Below are 17,369 nucleotides of genomic sequence, written 5' to 3' on the forward strand. Positions count from 1 at the left end.
CCACGCATGCTAGGGCCAAAGTGCGCCGAGATAGGATTCAAGAACACCCCCATCCATGATCATGTGCATGTCCCATGTTAGGGAGCATTACATATGTTGTATTTGTAGAATCTACATAGGTTTTTTCATGTGTATAAAAACTTATGAAGAAAGTAGTGTTTGATTTTTTTACAACGATTAGTTTGTTTTAATCTTTTTTGCAACACATGGAACCGGGTGAGAAAGGCCCTAGAAAGACACCGATTTTAGGGAGAAAACTATGGTTAACAAAAGCCCATCATAGTTGATAATAGTACTGGACAAATTTGAGAAATTTAATGGGCCGGGCCATATTAGTGATAGGCCATATAGATTATCAAATGAGAGAAACATGTCTCCACTCAAAGAAAAAACTAATTCTAAAAATAAAACTCAAAGGTAAAAAAAAACTAGAGAAACAAACATGTCATGTGAGTGTCCATCACTTCCAAACAGTCACGACGCGGAATCCACAGAACGTTATCCCATCGGAAAAGATCTCCCATTTCCTACCACTCCGGCGCCGTACCCAGCGAGCGAGCGAGCGAGCAGCAGCCAGACCATGGGGTTTGCTCCGGTCGCGACCTACTCTTCCTTCCCAGCGCCGCCGCCGGCGAGGAGCACGGCGTACCGGGCGCACCTCGCCGCCGCAGGGCTCTCCGCGAGGGCGTCCTCCTTCGCCGCCGGCAGCGGGCTCGCCGTGGCGGCGGCCTCCGTCGCGGTGGCCGCGCGGCCGAGGCGGACGGGCGCGGGGGGCGGCGCGCTCGGGTGCAAGTGCCTGTTCGGGCTCGGCGTGCCGGAGATGGTCGTCATCGCCGGCGTCGCGGCGCTGCTGTTCGGGCCCAAGCAGCTCCCCGAGATCGGCCGCAGCGTCGGCAAGACCGTCAAGAGCTTCCAGCAGGTGCGGGTTGCAGCCTAAATTAGGAATTCTCGGTGGTTCTAATGTTTATGATTACTCGCTGGCGCTTATTGCTCACTTAGCACACTGTACTAGGCATTGCTATGCGAACACAAAATTTTGTTATAAACTTAAAAAAATAACGAGACAATTATTATTGTTAGAAAGTATGTTTAATCTAGTACACTGCCACTTGATGATGTCGTGAAGTTTAGGTCATTTGTTGGTGTGTTTGCCATATGTACTTAGAAGCATAGTAAGGATTGTGCCAGTACACAGACTTATGAGTCAAAATTTGTTCATTCTGAGAGTATTCTTGGGTTCTGGTTCAGGGGAATACATTTTTTTTTTCGCGAAAACGCAAAAGCATTGCGTTCCGATGCATTGATAGAAAAGAAGGTTATATGTACAAGTCCCCTAGAGGACACACCCCGCCATACAACTCAACCCAAGAAAACTAGTCTAGGGGAGGAGCTGACGGACACCCCGGGCTCCCGCGTCCGCCCATAGCCACGCATCGGACCTAATGTCGTTGAATAGGGACGTCACCGAAGGCCGCGCATTGTCGAAGACCGCCGCATTTCGGTGTTTCCAAATCCACCACGCCGTAAGCATGATAACCGACGAAGTTCCTTTGCGCAGTTGGCGGGGGGCGGTCCGCACAGCCTGCGACCACCACTCCGCGAAGTCACCCTCCACCGTGGGAGGACCTGAGGTGGATCGGATCCACGAGAGGACCTCAAACCACACCATCCTGGAGAAAGAGCACCGTGCGCCATGGTCTCCACAGCCTGATCGCACAGCGGGCATGTAGGCGCATGCGGTAAGCCCCGCCTCGCCAGCCTCTCACCCGTCCAGCATCTGTCCATGCAGGTCAGCCATATGAAGAACTTCACCCTTGGCGGCGCCCAAGATTTCCAATTCAATCTCCAAGACCCTGACGTGATAGCCCCCTGGAAGAGGGCGTCATAGCAGGATCGAGCACTGTATCGGCCATCCGTCGTCCAGCGCCAGACCATCCTATCATGTTCCGCCGAAAGTTGCACATCGCGAAGCCTACCCCATAGCTGCACGTATTGCCAAAGTGCGAGCGCGCTTGGCGCGCCTACTATGTCGGGGATCCAGGTTCGATCGATCAGCGCCTCCCGAACTGTGCGCGCCTTCCGGCGGCGCTTAGGGACCAGCGCACCACCTCCGGCGCCATCTCCTTGATGGATCTGCCATCCAGCCATTTGTCCTCCCAAAAGAGGGCGGACTCCCCATCGCCTACCTCCATCGTAGTGGAGGCCGTACAGACGTCGAGCTCCATCTTAGAGAACTGCATATCGAGCCCACGCCATGGTCGCGTGGGGTCGGTACGCATCCTCCAGATCCAGCGCACCCTCAAACTGGTCGCAGTGCGCGCCAGGTCGGGGATTCCGAGGCCCCCCAGCCACAGCGGCCGACACACCCTGGACCAATTGACATGGCAGTGCCCTCCGTTGGCCTCTGCCCTGCCGGCCCACAGGAAGCCGCGCAAAATCTTGTTCACCTGTTTCAGCGTCTTCTTGTCCAGTCCCAACACCATCAGCTGATGCAAAGGGATCGCCGCGAGCACCGCGCGTACCAGCGCCAAACGCCCAGCCCTGGGCATCATGGAAGCACGCCAGGTAGGGAGTTTGTCAGCCAACCGGTCTACCAGGGGTTGGAAGGATGCGGCTGGCAGCCTCCTGGTAGAGAGCGGGATGCCAAGGTACTTCACAGGGAACTGCGCCAGCTGACATCCCATGAGTCCAGCGGCGCCAGCAGCCTCCTCTTCCGAGCATCCAATGGGGGAGACCGAACACTTGGCGAAGTTGGTGTGTAATCCCGAGGCCTGCCCAAAGAGATCCAGAATGCCGCGAACTGCGCGCAGTTCCGACTCATCAGGGTGGCAGAAGATCACCACATCGTCCGCGTATAGCGACACCGATGTCACCAGGTCTCGCCGAGCCAACCGTTTGAGGACACCCAACTCGATGGCCTTGGCCAGCAACCTATTAAGCGAGTTCATCATCAGGACGAACAGCGACGGCGACAGGGGGTCACCCTGTCTCAGACCCCTCCTATGCCAGATAGGGGGGCCTGGCTCGCCATTGAGCAACACCCTGGTACTTGCCGTGGACAGTAGAATGGAAACCAGCTCGCGGAACCTAGGGCCGAAACCTATCTTGCGAAGGATCTCCATGAGGAACCCCCACGAGACAGAATCGAACGCCCGAGCTATGTCCAGCTTGAGCATCACCCGTGGTTCCTTCTCCCTGTGCAAGAACCTAGCAGTCTGCTGGACCAACATGAAGTTGTCATGGATGCACCGTTTGCGGATGAACGCACATTGGTTACGATCCACCAGCGACTCCATCCTAGGAGCTAGCCGTGTAGCCAAGGTCTTAGCCACAAGCTTGGCGAAGATGTGGATAAGACTAATCGGCCTGTAATCACCCAGCGCCGCCGCGTCCGGGCGCTTAGGCAGCAGGATCATCAGGGCCTGATTGAGGCCCTGAAACCCGCGCCCACACATCGTGAACAGCTTCTCGAAGGCTGCCATGAAATCTCCCTTAACCACGTTCCAGCATTTCTGCAGGAACTCAGCTGTGAAGCCGTCGGGTCCTGGCGCTTTGCCTGGCGGTAGGCGCCTAATCACCTCCCAGATCTCCTCCTCAGTGAACGCAGTCTCCAGCTCGGAAAGGTCCTCCGGGTGGGTGCCCAGAAAGTCCAAGTCCAGCGAGTTCGCCCGGTCAACCGAGGTCCCAAGCAGACCTTCAAAGTGCGTGAAGGTCGCTTCAGCCATGGCAGCATGGTCCGAGATAACCGCGCCATCCACCTGCATGCTATGGATTACGTTCTTCTGTCGCCTATAGGCCGCATGTTGGTGGAAGAAGGATGTGTTGGCGTCTCCCTCTCGCAGCCACGCAATCTTGGCCCTCTGGCGAGCCATAGTGCGTTCCAGAGAGGCTAGACCCAAGTAGGCGTGCTTGAGGTGTGCACGGAGTCGACGTTCGTCCGGAGACAATTGTCGTGATTCCATGGCGATATCCAACCTCAGCACAACCTCCCGCGCTATCATCAGCTGCAGCTTGACACACCCCACCTTCTTATCGCTCCAGCTCATTAGGCTGCGCGCCGTGCGCTTCAGCTTAGCGGTGAGCCGACGGAATGGGTCCGGGTCTCCATCCACCACACCCCAGCTGTCCTGCACCACCTCACTGAACCCATCCAACTTCAGCCAGAAGCGCTCGAACTGGAACCTCTTCCGTCCTGCTGCTTTTGTGGTACAGTCCAGCATGAGGGGGCAGTGGTCTGCCACCACCGTCGCCAGGCAGCGCAACATGCAGCTGCCAAACATCTCCTCCCAGTCGACCGTGGTGAACACCCGATCCAGCCGAACAAGAGTGGGCGTGTCCCTCTCGTTTGACCAGGTGTAACGTCGCCCGTGGAGGTAGATCTCCTTGAGCTCACAGTCGTTTAAGAAGCGACGGAATCTACCCATCATCCTGCGGTTTAGGTTACCATTGTTTTTATCCTCATCGCGGTATATCATATTGAAGTCCCCACAGAGGGCCCAGGGGCCCCGGTGAATACCACGGATATCGCGAAGCTCCGCGAGGAAGGCGATCTTGTCAGCCTCAGCCTGTGGGCCGTAGACGCATGTCAACCACCACCAAGGGCCACCCCCCAAGGGGGACACCCTAGCCGTGAGACTATGGTCTCCGTAGTGGGCGCTATCCAGCTGCACCAACCTGCTGACCCACGCAACGATCACCCCACCCCTCGTACCAACCGCCGGCAAGCAGAAGTAAGCATCAAAGTCCGCGCCTAGCGTTTCCATAACAATGGCCAGAGTTACAACCGATAGCTTTGTCTCCTGGAGGCATACAATGGACGCACCCGTAGTACTAACAACACTCCTAACACCCGAACGCCGTGCGCGGTCATTAAGACCTCGCACATTGGCCACCATGATCTTTGGTTCGTACAACATTGGGACAACGTAGAAACACCCGTAGATCGCCGTCGGGGTCAGGCCTCAACGAGGCGACCACCCAACATCCCCAGCATGGGTGGGGAGCATCCTCTGATCGTGGCCAGCGTCCATCCATAGAACTCCGCAATGGCCTCAATCATGTCATCCGTCAGTGGTAACTCGTACATCTTATGGTAAGCCTCCAGTGCAGCCGCTGACGGCGCCTCGTCCCCGGAGAGAAGGCCGAGCTTGCGCATCAGGTTCCGAACCGCCTTCATCTCCGTGCTCAGCCCTCCAGGTTGTCCCGCGATCCTCAAGCTGCGTCGCGGCTGGAAGTTAAGCTCCACCAACCTGCGCCTCACCGACGGAGTCTGCATGAGGGCGTCCGAGCGCGACTTCGCAGCCATCAGGAACTCACCAAGTGTCCTGGGTCTTGCTGGTGCTTCCCGTGGTCTGACCACCGCCGGCGGTCGAGATCTGTTGAACACCACCGGCGGTGATGCAAAGCGACACACCGACAGGGGAATACATGGGCTTGGACATTAGTGGTGGAAAATTTTGGAACTCTTATTTGCACCTTCAGAGGAAGGGGAAGGGATCTTGGAATAATGTTGTTTATGTTTAGGCCGCTGCGATGTAGCTGTGGTAAAAGTCCAAGCGTCCAACTGTGATCTGTTCTTGTGCACTTTTGAAATGATGTTTCATCTGTTGCTGATATAGTTTGCATATTGGGACTTTGCTACCCACGTTGGTGTCATGGGCGTGAACCCAGCCCCTAGCGCAAGATATGGGCAGAGTAACTGTTCACATGAGATTAGGATCTGTTGTGCTACAGCCCCATGAACAGACTCTGCCCATAACTTGGGCCAGTGGCTGGGTCCACACCCATAGCAATTTGCAATTGTTGAAATAGGGAAGTTATTTGTCTTAAGAAATCCTGGCATTGTAACGGACAGTCAAAAATAGGGTTAACTTAAAATCAATACTCGATTTCGAGATGCCTAATTCAGATAGTCATATAGATGAAACGTTTGCTGAAGTAGATTATTTTGGTACTTTTCATATGCTGCTATCTGATCAGGCGGTCAACCATAGCACTTTATTTAGTGTATGTAAATGGGTATTTGTGGTTACTATCTGCTCGGCTATATTACTTACCAAGTGCCTACCTCGTTTACTGCTAATGAATGCACATGTTCTACCTTTCTATGCATTTTAACACTAATTGAACTAAGTTGTGGGGCCCAAAGTTCACAGCTCAAGCATTTTCATTGAGCATAACTGCACAAGTGTCAGTCAGGGAATATAGGTTGAGGAGTGAAACTTATCTATCAAGATGGGAGAGTCTGGTTATGTTTACCAATTTTGCAAATAGGCATGTTGAGCTAGTCTGCCCATTTCCTGTTATGAGTTCAAGCCACCAAGGAATTCATTCAGTGGATATATGCCTATGTGACTTCGTAGACGATCTTGATCTCTGTTCATGTTGTTGTCTGCTGTCTGATATTGTGTTATCTAGTCTAAATTTGTGTGGCTGGCCCATTCCCTCAAGTTCATGCTACCGTGATGATTTGTGCTTGCGATTGCTCATGCATGGGTCGGCATGGGTCTGGGACTCGGATCTGGGGTGGGGTGGGGTGTATGTGCTCTCAGTGGTGGAGTAAGCCTGTTGGTAGTGCCTGGGCGAAGTCTCTTAGCTGTAGTTAATCAAGCTCTCACCGGTGGAGCCTGGGCAGCTTCCCAGGGTCACCGGGAGGTAGCTCCGCCACTGTGTGCTCTAGTGTGATTTTAATTTGCCCGTGAGATAATGGGAATGTGGGGGCAAATACTGAAGGGAAATAGGGAAATACATAGCTGGGCAGGCAGTGCACAAACTTGATTATGAGGATTACATGGATTTCCTGCTGCACCAGTGATGCATTGTGATATGCATTATGCTTAAATATCCGAATCATGTAACCCTGGACTCAAAATCAAAAGCAAGTGTTTTGGTTCAGGGGAATACATGAGTCTGGGGATGAGGGGTGGAAAATTTTGTAGCTCTTATTTGCACCTTCACAGGAAGGAGAAGGGATCTTGGAATGATAATGTTTGTGTTTTAGGCCGTTGTGATGTAGCTGCGGGGTAGAAGTCCAAGAGTCCAACTGTGATCTGTTCTCGCGCACTTATGAAATGCAGTTTCTTCTGTTGATGATATAGTTTGCATATTGGGACTTTGCTACCCACGTTTGTGTCATGAGCGTGAACCCAGACCCTAGCCCAAGATATGGGCAGTTACTGTTCATGTGAGATTAGGATCTGTTGTGCTACAGCCCCGTGAACAGAATCTCCCCATAGCTTGGGCCAGGGATTGGGTCCACACCCATAATAGTTTGCAATGATTATAATAGTGAAATAATTTGTATTAAGAAATCCTGGAGTTGTAACAAATGGTCAACAAGATGGTTAACTGAAAATCAGTATTCAATTTTTGTAAAAAAAAAAATCACTATTCAATTTCTAGATAACAAATTCAGATAGTCAAATAGCTGAAGCCTTTTTGAGCTTCAACACTATGGGACATGCTTTCTGTCTATTGGCTGAAGTAGATTACTTTGGTACTTTTTCATATGCTTTTATCTGATCAGGCGATCAGGTATAGTACTTTATTTATCGTAAATGAATATTCGTGGTTGCTATCTGCCCTGCTATATTACTTTACCAAGTGTAAGTGTGAGTGTGTTTCATGCTACTGCCTGAACGTGTTCTACCTTTCTATTCATTTTAACATGAGCTGAACTAAGTTGTGGTGTCCAGTGCTCACAGCTCAACCATTTTCATTGAGCATAAGTGTGTCATCAGAGAATATGGGTTGATGGGAAAAACTTATCAATCAAGGTGGGACAGCTTGGTAATATTCAAAGCTTTAAGCTTGATCACTATGTCCATTTTGTCAATAGGCAACTCGAGCTAGTCTGCCCATTTTCTGTTATCAGGTCAAGTCATCTAGGAATTCATTCGGTGAATATATATGCGGATATACCTTTGTAGATGATATTGGTCTGTGTTCATGCTGTGCTCGGATGTCCAATAAGTCTTATCTAGTCTAAATGTGTGTGGTTGTGCCATTCCCTCGAGTTCATGCTACGATGCTGATTTGTACCAACAGTTGCTGATGCATGGGCCATCATGAGTGTGGGTCTCAGATCTGGGGTTTATGTGCTCTAGTGTGATTTTGATTTGCCCATGAGATAATGGGAGTATGGGAGAAGTACTGGAGGGAAATAGGGAATTATGGTAAATACATAGCTAGGCAGGAGTTCTCCAGTGCACAAACTTGATTATGACGATACATGGATTTGCTCCTGCACCCATGCTACTTTGTGATATTCACTATGGTCAAATATCTGAATCACATAGTCATGGATTCAAAATTTTAAAAACAAGTGTTTGCATTCTCCCCCTTAACTGCCTTTACATGTCTTCAAATGAGAACTGTCAAGCCTCAAGATGACAGGCTGTACCTATCCAATATAGGTATATATTGAGGAGACCAGTAGCTACCTGTACACCTTTGGCCAGTTTGTATACTATGTGTTTGCTATCTCGGAGCGACTGAAAATAAGCACTGTCAAGTCTCAAGATGGTGGACTATGTCAGTTTAATATAGCTATATACTTGGGTCATGTAGTTCATATTTAATGCTCTTTACTAACTCATACTCCTTCTGGACAATAAGGAGTAGCTTATAAGTTCTTGTTATTACAAAGATATTCAGGAATAGAATATAAATTTATTCCTTGTTGAAAATGTAGTTTGTATATTGTTATGACGAAGATATTCGGGAATAGAATATGAAATTTGAATTAGAATTCCTCCAATCATCCCTGGAGACTGGCATAAAATCCCTAATGGCGAGAAATATCCACGTCGCTGCAAGTTGTGTGATAGTCTCTTGCCACATATAAAATCAGATTTATGCATTAGCATCACTTATTTAAGATCCTGATATGATATTGAAGGCTCACTATCATGTTCACTTGATGATCTAATCTTCCTCGAGTTTTCTAAGGACTTGCAGCAGTTGGCCATGTAGTGTGCACTCTAATTTGTTGTGTCCTACTCCTACCAAGGCACATTACTATTATAGTACTTTTTTTGTATGAAGTTATTTGTTTCAAGTTTGTGACTTGTTTCCTTACCTATTTATGTAAAATCTCTCTCAGGCAGCCAAGGAGTTTGAAACGGAACTGAAGAAAGACCCCGAGGATGGCGGCGACCAGCCTCCACCTGCAACCGCCACGGCGGTTAGCAGCGACGGTGAAGAGAAAAACGAGCTAGAGGCATCGAGTAGGAAAGAGAGCGCATGAGGACAGTTCCCGAACTAGAAGAGTTGTGTATGTAAGAACAGTGTGATGTTTTAGCACATTGCTCCCTTCTTTTTTTGATGTTCTTGCAGGCATGTGCGGCGATACATTATTTGTAACCAGGGAAATCAAGTCTGTGAAATTACCATCTTGTTAATGTATGAGGTTAATTGTGTACATCAATCTTAGGGGATTACTCTGGTGCTTTCTGGTAAAAAATTGTGTGAAGAATTTTGACCGACACAGGCATTCTGGTCACACTCTTGACACTAGCAGGTGGGCCCGTATTGTCAGTGACTATAGCCGCAGGTTTTGGGCCCCAAGCGGCAGAGATAGAAAAAGCACCACCTTTCCTCCGGCAATAAACTCACGAGGCCACTCTCGAGAGTGGAAAGGAAAGAAAAAATCCGAAATTATCGCCATGGCTCACCCTCTCCTCGCCGTCGCCTCCCCGCTCAAAACCCTAAACCCTACCTTGAACCCAACCCCCGGCATCAGCAGCCGCCGCCGCCTCCTCCACAGCCACTCCCTTCTCCGCGTGCCGCCGCTCCTCTCGCGAAGCGGCCGCCTCCGCTGCTCAGCCGGCTACGGCGACGCGGCCGCGCCGCAGCAGGCGGCTCCGACGACGCCGCGGCCGGCCGAGATTCCGTGGAGCAAGGAGCTCTGCAACTCGGTGCGGCTTATAGGGACGGTCGGCACCGACGTCGAGCTGCGGCAGCTCCCCAGCGGCGCCTCCGTCGCCCGGGGCCGCATTGCCGTCTGGAAGTCCGCCACCGAGACCACATGGTAAAATTTTCAGTACTGCCTGAGATCTAGCTCGTAATTACATTTCTGCGGTCAATGTCGTGGTTCACCATTTTTAATGGATATATGGGTGACGTGTTTGGCCGTGTGGATTAGTGGAAATCTGCATCGTCGGAGGGTGCCGCCAAGTGTTCGACAATATGCAGAGGTAGCAATTTACGCTTTTCTGGGTACCATTATCAGTCCATGGTCACAGGGGAGGTTTTGGTCATGAGCGGTGCAGCTAATTGCCAATTTGCTGCTCATGTGAAATTGTAAATATGGAGATATTACTGCGAAATGGCCGATACTTCTTAACAATTACTCCCTCCATCCCGTAATATTAGATGTTGTAATAACATATATTATGGGACGGAGGGAGTACAGATTACTAGTTGAATCATCAGTCACTATGTGTGGTTCCTTGCAATAGAGTGATGCCTCAGTCTACAAAGGGACTAGTTGGGACAGGAAAGGTGTAAGTGGGTTCGCCCTCAAGTTTATGGCCGACGCTAGGCGTCGGTCGGGCAATTGGGGCATCAGACCGAGACCAGCCGCTGCCCCAGCCATACAATAAAACACATCATGGCACTAGCTGTGCCCTTGCTTATCCTCGATTCTATGGCGTGCCGTCCTCTTGCCTTCCTGATTCTATGGGGCACCCTCCTCCTTCCTCCCTGATTCCATGGCGCACCCTCCTTCCTCTCCTTCGTTCTTTTACGATTAGTGCTCCTTCAAAGTCCATGGGTGGAGTGTAGGAAGGAGTTCCTTAAGAATACAGATGCTAGAAATCAGAGACAGCTATCTCTAGGTTACGACAAAAAAAAAACTATTCCAAGCAAATCGGATTAACTCACAACTAATTTGCTGAGCGGCTGCAACAAAGACTAAAGAAACAAACCCCGCAAAAAAAAAGACTAAAGAGACAGGTAAACTGAGCCAGCAAATCCATGTGGGGAATGCAGCATTTTGTTCTGCATTCACAAGAACGAGGAGTTTATGCAACTAATTAAGTTGACAAAGTATGAAACCATTGCAAAAGTATGAGCTAAATATCAAGATGTACACAGAATAATGTCTACTTATGCAGCATGAAATTTCCTTTGCAACAGATATGCAATACATGTGAAGGGAAGTCTTCAATGCATGAAGCACAGCCAGACAACAGTTGCAGCATGAGGAAATCCTGTAGAGAACAATACAAAAATGAAAACACTGAACAACCCACGTCATGGGCCTTGCCTGCTCCCTTTGCATGGCAACTCCGGCCTGCTCCGTTGAGACAGCTCCACTCAAGGCCGCCTGCCTGTTCCAGTTGCCCCTGAGTCCGCTGGTGGTCGTCCACGGCAATGCCCCAAGCTCGATGTCTCGTTGAGCTTGTCTGGAACAATCCACCTAGGTGTCTTCCCAGGCTTGTCGGAAGCCAGCACAAATTCCTCTCCAAGCTCACTAGCAGCTTATCTTGTCTAAACACAAAGAATTTTTGAGCTTTCTGGCAGCCAGTTGCTCCGACTCTCCGGGCGCCTCTTCTTGTGCTGCTTCAGAGCATGCATGGCAGCATGAGAGAGAAGAAACATCAAAATGAGTGGAACGAGAAAGAAGTGGAGGCAAGTGGCCCTGAGTAGATAAGATTGCTGCACTGAATCGATGGTGGGCCGTTGGATGGGTCAACGTCTCGTGTTGCGGCCGACATGACATGCCAATCAGTGGGTCGGACAGAATCATTTACCTAAGTTTATTAGCTAGCTATGAGAACTATATCTATATACCATTTGACAAGGTTCGGAATTAACAAATATTTTAACAGACGAAGCATGAAACCGAGAGCATTATGCAGCCAAAGCATGATTTAACAGATTTTTAAGGTCGAAACTCAGCTTTCTTTGATGAAATGATCTTGTCCCCTTTGACTCATCAGTATGCTAACCGAAAACCAAAACTATATAGTTTATAACATTCACTATGCATAAGCTGGAGCTGTACATTTGTTAAGTTGTCTGCATATCTTCTGTTCGTCTTCATAATCATTAATTTTTTAATGTGGCGGTTGTTGCAGGGTAACTCTAGCATTTTGGGACGACCTGGCTGTTACAGCCTCTGAGCATGTGAAACAAGGAGACAAAATATTTGTTTCTGGACGACTTGTATCCGATACTGTTGAGGAGGGGCCTGAGAAGCGCCAGGTTTACTACAAGGTATATCTCTGATAATATTATTTGGGTTACCATTACTTTATATCCATGCTGTAGTATTATCCTTGTTTCTCGTGTTTATGATCAGTATAATGTATTTTGCAGGTTGTTGTTCAGGAGTTTAAGTTTATTGAGTCCTTCCAACCTGTGCGATTATATGAACCAGAGTCAAGCCAGGATACCCAAGGTATGGATCTAAGTCATGCTGGGTATGCTGATATCTACAGTCTGTATCGTAAAACTACTGTTCCCGAGTTCCTCCCTCTCACCTATTTATATTTTCATCTGGTTACTTATTTGAAAGCCAGCAATATTTACTTTTACCAGGTAGTTTTAGAGTAACTTACAGTTTGTACTGCCCACTTCACCTTCAAACCGTCAAATTTCAACATTTATAATCATTGCGACGCTGTAGTCTTCAAAGTCACTTGTGAGAAGGCCTTCTATTCAACATATGTAATTCACTTCATGCTTAGAGAACATTTTCCCAAAGCTTAAAGTGTTATCTTGGGCATATTTTGGAAGATAGAACCTTACTTTTCAAATATTGCAGAAAAAGGCTGTTAGAAGTTAGCTCAAATTATCATGGCTTATATTTACAAAATTTGCAACACACATGAATACCAAGGGAAAGAAATAGCACAGAATTATTCTCAAGATAAGAAGAAATAGCACAGGATTGTGCAATCCTCTGACTCCTTTCAGTCATTGAGTACTCTCTCCAATGCAATTGATTTTTCACATATTTGCACCCTGAGTTTCATCATATTTTATAGAGGATTAGAGGGTTTACTATGCATTTTGTGTAGAACTTAGTAACTTACATTTCTACTGTATGTGTGTTGCCTCGTCTTAACTTGTATGGAAACTCTATGCCAGTGATACTTAGAACTAGGTGCTGGGTAGCTGTTTATATGTGTAATAATATATGTTTTAAAAATAGGAAAGATTGACTCTTTGTTGTGAATGAAAGGTGGAAAGCATGGAAATTATGTTGACAATGATTTTACCTCTGGCTCAACTGGGAATAGAAAAGGGGATTACATGAGTTCTTCCTCTCGTTCAACTGAAGCACTGTGGCAAGCGTTCTTCGCAAATCCGCTTGACTGGTGGGATAACAGGAAAGATAAGGTTTGTGTCCTGTTTTATTCTCGTCGTGGCATTTAGAATATCCGATACATTATCATTTATTATTTTCGTTGCGTTAATGTCTGTTCTTTAAAGCAAACCATCTATACCTTTTAGGATGGTTTATCCTCTGAAAATTGAAATCGGGCAGCAGGCACAAAACATGGACTACACTGCTAAACATCTGAAATACTAAAACCACTTAAGAAATGCTGAAATACTAATATAGAGCCAGATAGGGGTAGTGGAATGTAGCTAACATTGAAAGCAGAAATGATAAAGGCGTCAAAATATATTTCAGAAACATAAAATGAAATAAGAACTATCTTTAATCTTATTTACTATTTTCGTGAAGAATTAGGGATTGTGTATCACCCTTCAGACAGAAACATAGCACATGGTTTCCAAAATAAGTCTGCCTTGCTGCACAATGCAACATTTTTCATACCTTACCTCTAACTTCTAGATTTATATAATGTGCCAGCTTAGTCACGTAAGTACTGTGGCAACATTGCTGCTTCAGTTTTGCAATTGAATTTTAGCGGGTCATGACTTATCTATTGTCAACCTTTCATGCACTAGCCAACGCAACCAAAAACTGATAGAAAGGGCTAGTACAATCCACTTATACACTTCACAACATCTATCACTTATGTTAGTGTTACATGCTCACACGGATCCCGCAAAAAAAAAACAATATTGCTCATCTCAAATTTGTAAAAGACCAGTAACAAATCTAAGCTAAATGTGATTTACCACCATGATATGTTATAGTACACCAGAGTTACAGGGTGCACGGTGATCAGACTAAAAATCTGATCTAGGTTGTTTGATCTAATTTTGGGTTCAGCAGCAATCTTATTTGCTGGGGAATAGGACCCTTAAATCTAGGTAGAGGAACCACTAGCCAGCAACTAATCTCAGTTGCGACTTTCCCTTCTCTCTCGTTTCTCTCCACAGAAAAGGGCGAACCGAGAGGAGACCAAGGTTCCGGCGGCGGATCCAGCAACTCCTCTCCCCCATGGGCCTCTGGCTTGTCGGCGGGAGGGGGGTCGCTGGTTCCTCCGCCCGGATCTGTATAGCTGTAGACTTAGGATAGTCTTCGTAGCTAGTTGTTTGCCGGCTCTCGGTTTGTCTCCGACGGCGAGGGCGGCGTTCAATAAATCAGCCCCAGATCTCGCCCAACCGCGACGTCCTCCGTTGCGATTGGGTTTGGATTTGCGAGCTGGGTGTGCGAGCGGGGTTGCCGTAGCGGCGGCGGTGAGCTCCGAGGTCGCTTTTGTCTTCCGGCTGGGCCGTCGTTGCCACGTGCGTTCCCGCGTCGCTACGGAGCCGGGGAGTTGTTGCACAGGGGCGGTGCTGGCGGGTGGCGTTCTGTATGCCATCGCCGTCGGTGTTCTCCGCATGCTGGCGGATCCGGTGCTGGGCTTGCGGTTGTTGGTGGGCGGTGCTGCTTGTCTTCGTCGCTTCGGTCGACTGATTCAGGCAGTACGGCGACCCGGAGGAGCTCGGGGTCCTCCCCGGCCGGCGTGCTCCAGAGTATGTGCTTCCGCCGCTTCGCGGCGGATCCTTTTCGAGGTGCACAAAGCAGCTTGTCTGCGAGGAGGCTGCTCCGGGTCCTTGGTGGTAGTTCTCGTCTCCTGCTTCGTCGTCGGCTCCGGCTGCGGTGGGTTCGAGAGACGTGTGCTGGCGTGCTGCACAGTGTCTTCCAGGGGGTTCTTTGTAATTTCTTTGTTTCTGGGAGACTTTCGTGTAAAGCGTCGTGATCAGCTGGTGTGTTCGGAGGGTTCCGGATGTGTCTACGTGTTGTAACCCGACTTTTTTATAAAATGAACGCGTGACATCTCTCAAGAAAAAAAATCTAGGTAGAGGGACCGATGGGAGAGTGAAACTTACGGCACCATTGGTTTCTGTCTCTGGTATCACCAGTATCATTGTTTACTTATCATCAACACAGGAGAGGGATAGTGTGAGATCTGGCAGTATGTGCTAGCGTGGCACAAGCTATTGGACTGTCAGAGGAGAGAGATCATGATAGTTGACTTATGAGACAATGATGATGTGGCAGAGATGGGCTGATGTGCTGATGTGCTGTTGCTGTTGTTCTGTTTTTGTTTTTTTACTTTTTCATTCACTTGTCTATATACGAAGAGTGTCGTCCCTTGTAATTTTAAGGTTTAAACCAAAATTCCATTATGACTAATAAAGAGGAGAAAAGAGTTTTGTTTGCAAGCAGTTATCAAGGAATTTCTTTTCTTCTCTAGCCAGACATTTGTAGATTTTGCGGTTCCAATTTATTGGAGGTACAATGAATTGAGGACAATTTCACAAATTTTCTGAACATGTAAAGTTGATGCCCAAATCAAATCAAGGAATTCCATGCTTTGAGATATTGTAGTGATGTGATAGTGATTAGTTTTAGTTTGTTTCAGTTTATAGCTAGAATCTCCAATAGGAGCTACCTTTCCTTTTGCCTCATAATAACTTGCAAAAGGAACCATCATGCTAGGTTGTGAAATTTCGTGCTATCCTCCTTGCCTGTCCCACAAACTTTATCATAGAAGTTGGTTGCATTTTGTATTCATGTTTGCATCTATGATTTGGCCATCAGATGCTTTCTTTGAAGAAATGTGTGCTGGAGATTGCTTTGATTATCTTAAGTTCATATGATTTACGACAATAATACCTCCTAATCCATACAACGATGGCTAATTTGCCTTCTACGTGTCAACAGAAGAACCCGAAGTATCCAGACTTTAAGCATAAGAGCACTGGCGAAGCGCTGTGGGTCGATGGGAGGAGCAACCCCAATTGGGTTATCTCCCAGTTGGCAATTCTGGACTCGAGAATGGGTTCTCTGCAAGACAAGGAGAGAAAACCAGTCTCTTTTATGTATGCTGATGACTTCATGAAATCTGACGCCAACAACTAAGTTCAACTACGAGGGAGGAAGCTTCTGAAGTTCTGATTCCCCAATTATCTAGCTCCACTATCTTTCATGTAGAAAGGCTGTGTTATCGCTAAACTTCTCGTGTCTCAATTTTTTTGTACATAGGTAGGCCCTGGAAGCTTTATTAGCGAGGTGCATGGCCATCTGTTCTATATCTGTCGTAATGACAATATGTGAGTATGACTATGCACGAGAACCTCTACTATCTGAGAAATGGTACACCGGTTAAGTCCCGTCTGATAAGTCACCGGTTCTCGGATGACACAGCCATGCCATGATTGTTGTCGCTATCTTGCTAAAAAAACGTTTGCAGTTGATACGTCTGAGATATCTGCAGTGTCAAATATGTATCGTGATGTCCCGCAACATGTATTAGAGCATCTCCAGTTGCGCCCCCCAAAGATATTTAGAACGCGTCAGATGAAAAATCGTTCCCAGCCGCGCGCTCCAAAAATCCTTTTTATCCGCGCGGCCCAATACGGTGTCATGGGAGCCTCCTCCTTGAGCCCGTCCCCGCTACACAGGGACGCTCCGGGCACGACGAACACAACGAAATGAGAGGCGAGGAGACGCGGGCCCGACGCGTAAGCGGCTCGGACGTTTAACCGCTGCCTACCTAGTGACGGTGCAGTTGCCGGGAAGGGGAACCGTCACATTGGCAACCGCGTCGATCGACGCGCCAACCGCCGGAATGGAGCGCGAACTCCTCGGAAGAGCAACCGTCGCTCTCTTCGACTTCTGCGCCGCCGTTCATCCACGCTCAATAAGATCCGTACGTAGGCGCTTTCGGATCTTCAACCGGCCGCCATTCATCCAAACTTCTCACGATGAGCTACATCTCTGGCCTTGCATCTGACACCTCCAACGAGGGCAAGCCTCCAGAATGACGTCATTGGTGGGATAGAGTCCGGATGCCCAGCAGCGGCGATGATTCCCCGCCGCCATTGGACAACGCGGAGGAATGGCATGCCGTGGAGGAGGAGGCGGAGGAGGAAGGGTCTGAGGAGGCGACGGCGGCGACGGCCCGTGCGAAGGCGAAGGCGGACGCGAAAGCGAAGGCCAAGGCCAAGGC

General features: G+C 48.4%; 2 protein-coding genes across 2 annotated transcripts; both read left to right on the forward strand.

The window, feature by feature from the left end:
- The first annotated feature begins 473 nt into the window (after window positions 1-473).
- On the forward strand, window positions 474-9,427 carry LOC127293756 (sec-independent protein translocase protein TATA, chloroplastic). The gene is made up of 2 exons (XM_051323397.2): window positions 474-919; window positions 9,104-9,427. The coding sequence occupies exons 1-2, from the start codon at window positions 581-583 to the stop codon at window positions 9,245-9,247; spliced, it is 483 nt and encodes a 160-aa protein (XP_051179357.1). The 5' UTR covers window positions 474-580; the 3' UTR covers window positions 9,248-9,427.
- Window positions 9,428-9,631: 204 nt separating this feature from the next.
- Window positions 9,632-16,530, forward strand: LOC127293757 (protein OSB2, chloroplastic). The gene is made up of 5 exons (XM_051323398.2): window positions 9,632-10,030; window positions 12,084-12,222; window positions 12,325-12,406; window positions 13,193-13,350; window positions 16,082-16,530. The coding sequence occupies exons 1-5, from the start codon at window positions 9,666-9,668 to the stop codon at window positions 16,277-16,279; spliced, it is 942 nt and encodes a 313-aa protein (XP_051179358.1). The 5' UTR covers window positions 9,632-9,665; the 3' UTR covers window positions 16,280-16,530.
- Window positions 16,531-17,369: the final 839 nt, after the last annotated feature.

Source organism: Lolium perenne, chromosome 4 (genome assembly GCF_019359855.2).
Source record: "Lolium perenne isolate Kyuss_39 chromosome 4, Kyuss_2.0, whole genome shotgun sequence".
NCBI classification, from domain to species: domain Eukaryota; kingdom Viridiplantae; phylum Streptophyta; class Magnoliopsida; order Poales; family Poaceae; genus Lolium; species Lolium perenne.